The sequence below is a fragment of the Rana temporaria genome, unplaced genomic scaffold (genome assembly GCF_905171775.1).
Source record: "Rana temporaria unplaced genomic scaffold, aRanTem1.1, whole genome shotgun sequence".
Lineage (NCBI taxonomy): Eukaryota > Metazoa > Chordata > Amphibia > Anura > Ranidae > Rana > Rana temporaria.
The window spans coordinates 20001-27500 of NW_024404627.1; the positions used below are offsets into that span (position 1 = coordinate 20001).

Sequence of the window (7500 nt, forward strand, 5' to 3'; positions counted from 1 at the left end):
CATGCACAGCCCCCATCGGATTGGTGAATGTGGTGCAGCACAGTCAGTTCTTATTGTTCTTGTCCTCCTGTCATCTGTCTTTCAAATTATTTACATCTATTTAATCTTTAACCCCTTCAACACCGGGCAACCCCCCCCCCCCTCTCCTGCCCAGGCTAATGTTCAGCTCTGGTGCACTTTAAATGACAATTGCACGGTCATGCTACACTGTACACATTTACATTTTTATTATTTTGTTCACACAAATGGAGCTTTTTTTATTATTATTTTTTCTATTATTTTTAAATGTTGTTGTTGTTGTTATTATTATTATTATTATTATTATTATTATTATTATTATTATTATAAAATAAATACATTTTTAACGTTTACTACATAGTCATTAACATCACATTACACACAAACCTCACATTGAAATCCAATACCCCCCCCCTCTCCCAAAAAAATAGAGCTTCATTTTGGTGGTATTTAATTACCGCTGGGGTTTTCGTTTTTTTTTATTTTTGCTAAATAAATGAAAAAAAGACAAAAGGTGTTGAGAAAAAAAAAAATTGCCTGTCCAGTATAACGAGTGATCTTTTATTATTTTCTTTAAACCTGCAGGTGGACGAAGCGGAACGCCCCGGCGCAGTGGCGGAGGAAGGACAGACAGAAGCAGCACACCGAGCACCTCAGAATGGACAATGATCAGAGGGAGGTGAGTGCAGACAGTGTTGCCAAGCGTCCGTATTTTTACGGACAGTTCGTAAAAACGGGCACTTTTTTCCCCCCGTTCTTTAATGTCCGTGGTTGCGGGAATGTGCCAGTAAAAATGGCTGCAATCGGTTCGGCTTGGAACTGCGCATGGAGATTGGACGCAGGGGGTGATGGTGGCACCACCGGGGGGCAATGGAGGCTGGCGCTGTTAGTGGCATCGCAGAGGGTGGGGATGGAGACAGGGGTTGTTGGAGGCATTGTAGAGGGGGATGGAGGCAGGGGGTCATTGGAGGCAGGGGGGTGAAGGCAGGGGGTGTTGGTGGCAGAGGGGGATGTGACTAAATATATCGAAAATAACAAAAATGTTTTTTTTTTTTTTTTTAATATCTCTCATAAATCACATTACTATTTGCCCGGTGTACTTGTTTGTAGCCAAAATACTGAAATTTGCACCTAAAAATGTAATTTGGTAACTTTTGTGAAATGCCAGTAAATTTTGGGTGTCGTGCCAGTAAATTTCAATCTGGTAAGTTGGCAACACTGAGTGCAGAGCATGCTGAGACTTGTAGTTCCTTCACAACTGTCAGTTCACGGGGAGGAAAATTTACAAAGGGTATTCTTTGTTTATACCCGAGGACATTTCGACTCTGTCAAAAATAAAATGGGTGAACTGGCCCTTTAAATCTGTGCTAATCGACTTGATGATCCCAGATCACAGTGTTAATGATAACTTCATAGAGGCTCGGTAACCACATGCCATGCAAGAAATATTGAAAATAACTTACCTAGCGTGATACCGTATGAACAGTGTTTTTTATTAAAAAGTAGGATAAAACTCACATGTTAAACGCTCATCATAGGCTTGTCAGATGTTATGGTACCAAAAGCGATGTTGTGGATGAGTCCCCCCCTGACGCGTTTCGACTAGAAATGTCGTCCTCTTTTCTACCATTGGTGGTGGCACTTCTGTCAAGCTGTTTGTTCCATTTTCAAGATCTCCTTATGGTGAATCCATCTTTATCCACATTTATTTGGACTCTAGTCACGTCATGCACTTTCCTGTGGTGAAGTCACCCTTATTTCCATTCGTTTGGATTCCAGTCACTTTATGCACTTTCTCAATTCATTGTTATTATTGCAAGCCTTTGCTATATGTTGGCACACTAATGTGTTTAGTAAAGGTCACACTTTAAGATTTAGTCATGTATTAATATATGTAGATTTGGTTTGTTTTCTCTAGATGTGGGTTCTTCCCATATCTTTACACAGATATTAGCGCTACATTGTTCCAATTTACCATTCAACCTGTTTCTGCCTTTTATGTACACAACTTCTCCCGGCCATATGAGAGAGGAAGTGGCTGTTGGGTGGAAGGATGTACTTCACACACACACAGTGTACTTCACACACACACACACACACAGTGTACTTCACACACACACACACACAGTGTACTTCACACACACACACTGTGTACTTCTCACACACACACACACACACTGTGTACTTCACACACACACACACACACACACACACTGTGTACTTCGCACACACACACTGTGTACTTCACACACACACACACACACACACTGTGTACTTCACACACCCACACTGTGTACTTCTCACACACACACACACACACTGTGTACTTCACACACACACACACACTGTGTACTTCTCTCACACACACACACACAGTGTACTTCACACACACACACACTCTGTGTACTTCGATGAATTGTTTCTGGACATGTAGCACACACAATGTCCACAACTAGTTCATTTTATAACAATAAAATTTATTCTATTTCCAGAAATACATCCAGGAGGCCCGGAATTTGGGTAGCACCATCCGCCAACCCAAACTCTCCAACCTCTCCCCCTCCGTCATCGCCCAGACCAACTGGAAGTTTGTGGAGGGTCTGCTAAAGGAGTGTCGCAATAAGGTGCGTCTATCATCCTGACCACCACTGGTGTGTGTATGGGCGGTGTGTGTGTGTATGGGCGGTGTGTGTGTGTATGGGCGGTGTGTGTGTGTATGGGCGGTGTGTGTGTGTATGGGCGGTGTGTGTGTGTATGGGCGGTGTGTGTGTGTATGGGCGGTGTGTGTGTGTGTGTATGGGCGGTGTGTGTGTGTGTGTATGGGCGGTGTGTGTGTGTGTGTATGGGCGGTGTGTGTGTGTGTGTATGTATGTATGGGTGTGTGTGTGTGTGTATGTATGTATGTATGGGCGGGGTGTGTGTGTGTGTGTGTGTGTGTATGGGCGGGGTGTGTGTGTGTGTGTGTGTGTGTATGGGCGGGGTGTGTGTGTGTGTGTGTATGGGCGGGGTGTGTGTGTGTGTGTATGGGCGGTGTGTGTATGGGCGGTGTGTGTATGGGCGGTGTGTGTATGGGCGGTGTGTGTGTGTGTGTGTGTGTGTGGGCGGTGTGTGTGTGTGTGTATATGGGCTGTGTGTGTGTGTATGGGCGGTGTGTGTGTGTGTGTGTGTGTGTGTGTATGGGCGGTGTGTATGGGCGGCGTGTGTGTGTGTGTGTGTGTGTATGGGCGGCGTGTGTGTGTGTGTGTGTGTGTGTGTATGGGCGGCGTGTGTGTGTGTGTGTATGGGCGGTGTGTGTGTGTGTGTGTATGGGCGGTGTGTGTGTGTGTGTGTATGTATGTATGTATGTGTGTGTGTGTGTGTATGTATGTATGTATGTATGGGCGGGGTGTGTGTGTGTGTGTATGGGCGGGGTGTGTGTGTGTATGGGCGGTGTGTGTATGGGCGGTGTGTGTGTATGGGCGGTGTGTGTGTGTGTGTGTGTGTGTATGGGCGGTGTGTGTGTGTGTGTGTATGGGCGGTGTGTGTGTGTGTGTGTGTATGGGCGGTGTGTGTGTGTGTGTGTATGGGCGGTGTGTGTGTGCGTGTGTATGGGCGGCGTGTGTGTGTGTGTGTATGGGCGGTGTGTGTGTATGGGCGGCGTGTGTGTGTGTGTGTGTGTGTGTGTGTGTGTGTGTGTGTGTATATGGGCTCCTAAAACGAGGTGGTCTTTCGTTTTTAAGACCACCTCTCAAAAATGGGTGGAATGCCGGTATAATCTCCTATGGCCAGCAGCCGCAACCATCGGATCAGTTCTTGGGCTTACTAATGGGACAGGTAAGCCCGAGAGAACCACTGGAAAGCGGCTAATCAGCCGCTTGGATCACTTTTATCGGAAAGAGCAGAACATTTTCATACCGGGGCTTTTGGCATCTTGCTGCCAATAAACGTCAAAGTCATGGCGCATTTTTCCAGTTAGGCGATCGGCAAAGTGGTTATACCATAACCTGTTTACAAATGGACGCTTCCACTATTGACTGCTGGGTTCAAAGGGCATCCGGTACCAAAGGGCCGCATGTGGCCCTCAGGATGCAGGTTGGGCACCAGGGCCATCGATACTGAGAGTGCGCCCTACAAGCCGCGTACATCGGGGAAAATGAATTTCGGAAAGCTCTAGATATGGAGTGGTGATGGCTTCTCATACGTGGGTGGAGTTCCTCCTGGGATCCTATCGGTGACCATGTGACGCGTCTCTTCATTGCAGACGAAGCGGATGCTGGTGGAGAAGATGGGCCGGGAGGCGGTGGAGTTGGGTCACGGGGAAGTCAGCATCACCGGGGTGGAGGAGAACACGCTGATCGCCAGCCTGTGCGACCTTCTGGAGCGGATCTGGAGCCACGGCCTTCTGGTGAAACAGGTAGTCGCATGATCCCTCTCTTAGCCGTACACGCCCGCTCGTGTGCCGGAGACTTCACCCGCGTCCCGTGTTTTTATATCGCAGGGGAAATCCGCCTTGTGGTCGCACCTCTTGCAGTATCAGGACAACCGGAGGAAGATGGTGGCCGGGAGCTTCAGTCATGCAGGTATGCATAATCTATTTACTAATAGACATGTGCAATTAGTTTTAGTTCTGAATTATATTTTTTTTACCGAATTTTAAAAAATGTGTTAATTCGGAAATGAATCCAAATATTCGTAAATTTGAATATTTGTAAATTCGTAAATTTGTAAATTTGAAAACTCAAATTAAAAAACTACCCGTATTTATCGGGGTATTCCGCGCCCCGGCGTATAACGCGCACCCCAAGCTCAGTAAGGTAAAAAAGGGGAAAAAAAGAAAACTTACATTTTTGCCCTGCGTCCATCGGCGGCCTTGTCCGGTGTCCGTCTGCGGCTTCCTTGCGCGAGGTCCGTCTGCGGCTTTGGAGGTGTCCATCTGCGGCCTCCATCCAGGTGTCGTTTTTGGATGTTGGCGCGAGCCGAGAGGAGCCGGATTTCCTGTGTGTTCGGCTCCTCTCGCGTGGCTGCGGGCGGAGCCTAGCCGAGTGCGCAGTACACTCGGCTCTAGGCTGCGGCGGGCGGAGCCGAACCGTGGCCGAGCCTAGCCGAGTGCGCAGTACACTCGGCTCGGCTCTCGGAGACAGCGGGGATCGGCGTATATCGCACACCCACTATTTTTCCCCTGATTTTAAGGGGAAAAAAGTGCGCCGTATACGCCGATAAATACGGTTACTGATAATTACATAACTGTTACTAACTATTAAATTATAGGAATTGGAATTTCCTTTAAAATTTGGCTGTTAGTGAACGTAATGAATACGAATTCATCCGAAGTTCTGAATTATCCAAAATATCGAATGCTGTATCTAAACTAATAGAACGGAACTAATTCATAATAATATATAACAATAATTTAAAACTTTTTATTATTAATTTGTTGCGCTCCATTCATTTAGATGCAGCATTTGTTAATTCGGATAATTCATAACTTCGGATAAATTCGTATTTGTTACATTCACTAACAGACAAATTTGAAAGGAAATTCCAATACCTAGAATTTAATCGTAGTTGTTGGTTGTTTTTTTCGAGTTTACGAATTTTCAAATGTACAAATTTTACCAATTTTTCCAATTTACGACTTTCCTAATTTTTCAATTTTCGAATTGCGATCATAACAAATGACCCAAAAAAAAATTAAAAATAAAACGGGAATGAAACGAAAACAAACCAATTTTTCAGCAGTGCAGTCTATTTACTAAAACCGTTGCAGGGTCACATGGTCATTTGAAGTGAATTTGTCCTTAATCGGGGAGTCCCTCGCCCTACGTAGTTTGTACAATCTCTCTTGTAGATCTCCCATCAGATTGTAATGTGTGTTGAGCTTTAAATTTACCCCTTTTTTATTTTCCTCCCCAGAATTGTTTTTAGATACAGAGAGGAGGAAATCTGATCCCAACCCAGTGATGGCTCCTCTGAAGATCTCTCTGGTCCAGGACATGCTGTAAGTGTTGTTCCTGGCTGTATGGGGGAAGGGGGAGAGGTCAATTATAGTTTTTGGGGTGCCGTGTGGGGTGCGTAATGTTCTGTGCAGTGTGTGATGGGATTTGTGTTCCTCCCATCCAGCCAATCGGCACAAAGTCAGTCTTTATAAGTCACACCCTTCCTTCCCCCCACCCTTAACTTCTTCCTTCTTTCTTTCTTTCTTTCCTTCCTTCCTTCCTTCCTTCCTTCCTTCTTTCTTTCTTTCTTTCTTTCTTTCTTTCTTTCTTTCTTTCTTTCTTTCTTTCTTTCTTTCTTTCTTTCTTTCTTTCTTTCCTTCCTCCCTCTTCCTCCTCCGTTCGTTCGTTCGTTCCTTCCTTCCTTCCTTCCTTCCCTCCTTCTCCTCCTCCTCCTCCTCCTCCTCCTCCTTTTCTTCTTCTTTTTCTTTCTTTCTTTCTTTCTTTCTTTCTTTCTTTCTTTCTTTCTTTCTTTCTTTCTTTCTTTCCTTCCTTCTTTCCTTCCTTCTTTCCTTCCTTCTTTCCTTCCTTCTTTCCTTCTTTCCTCTTTCCTCTTTTCTCTTTTTCCCCCTCCATATAGTATAACCTGAGTGGTTATTAAGCATCACCAAAAGAAAGCTCCTGTGTGTCTCCAAAAAAATGATCTATACAATTAGTTTGGGTTCAGTGTTGGATGATGGGAGTAGTTGTGTTGGATGATGGGAGTAGTTGTGTTGGATGATGGAGTAGCAGTTTTGGATGATGGGAGTAGTTGTGTTGGATGATGGAGTAGTTGTCGGTAAAACTGTTACAGCACTGAAACTTGAAACCTAACCTGGTAATGAAGGTGTGGGGGGAGATTAGAGGGCGGCACTGAAGTGCAGTGTGGGAAAGGGACTCGCAATCCCTGGCACTTATCTATAGATCTCACCACCTTGTCCTTTCTGTTCCCCAGACACATCCAGAACATCGGGGAGATAAAGACGGATGTGGGGAAGGCCCGGGCCTGGGTGCGCCTGTCCATGGAGAAGAAACTTCTCTCCAGACACCTAAAGCAGCTTCTTCTGGACCACGAGCTCACCAGGTGATCCCCTCCTCCGCAGTGTATTATGTGCAGTCAGTCTTCCACACCTTGATATTAAACCCCATCCTGCCACCATGCGGTATATCTGTGTCTTCCTGGGGCTCATTCTAAAAATTGTGAATTTTTTTTCTCTCCCCAGAAAGCTCTACAAGCGTTACGCCTTCCTGCGCTGTGATGACGAGAAGGAGCAGTTCCTCTACCACCTTCTGTCCTTCAATGCTGTGGACTATTTCTGCTTTACAAACGTTTTCACCACAATCAGTGAGTACATCGAGGGGGCGGGGCCGCGCCGCCAAACTGACCGACATATTTACCGCGAGCGTCTGCTATGTTAAATGTGGCCTCACTCCCTCCCCCCAAAATGTTCAGTCAAAGTAACTTATGCTGCACTGTGTTTTGATATGCAAATTTTTGACTTTTTACAAAAGTCAGCTAAGCCCTCCTCTT

General features: G+C 45.6%; 1 protein-coding gene across 1 annotated transcript in view; it reads left to right on the forward strand.

Moving 5' to 3' along the window:
* The window catches only part of DENND5A (DENN domain containing 5A), a gene marked incomplete at its 5' end in the record, with an annotated part of 38368 nt that overhangs the window by 16884 nt on the left and 13984 nt on the right, over positions 1–7500 (forward strand). The window contains 7 exon segments of the mRNA XM_040334782.1: positions 604–697; positions 2511–2642; positions 4259–4411; positions 4496–4577; positions 5911–5995; positions 6925–7053; positions 7193–7314. Coding sequence (XP_040190716.1) covers positions 604–697; positions 2511–2642; positions 4259–4411; positions 4496–4577; positions 5911–5995; positions 6925–7053; positions 7193–7314 — 797 coding nt within the window.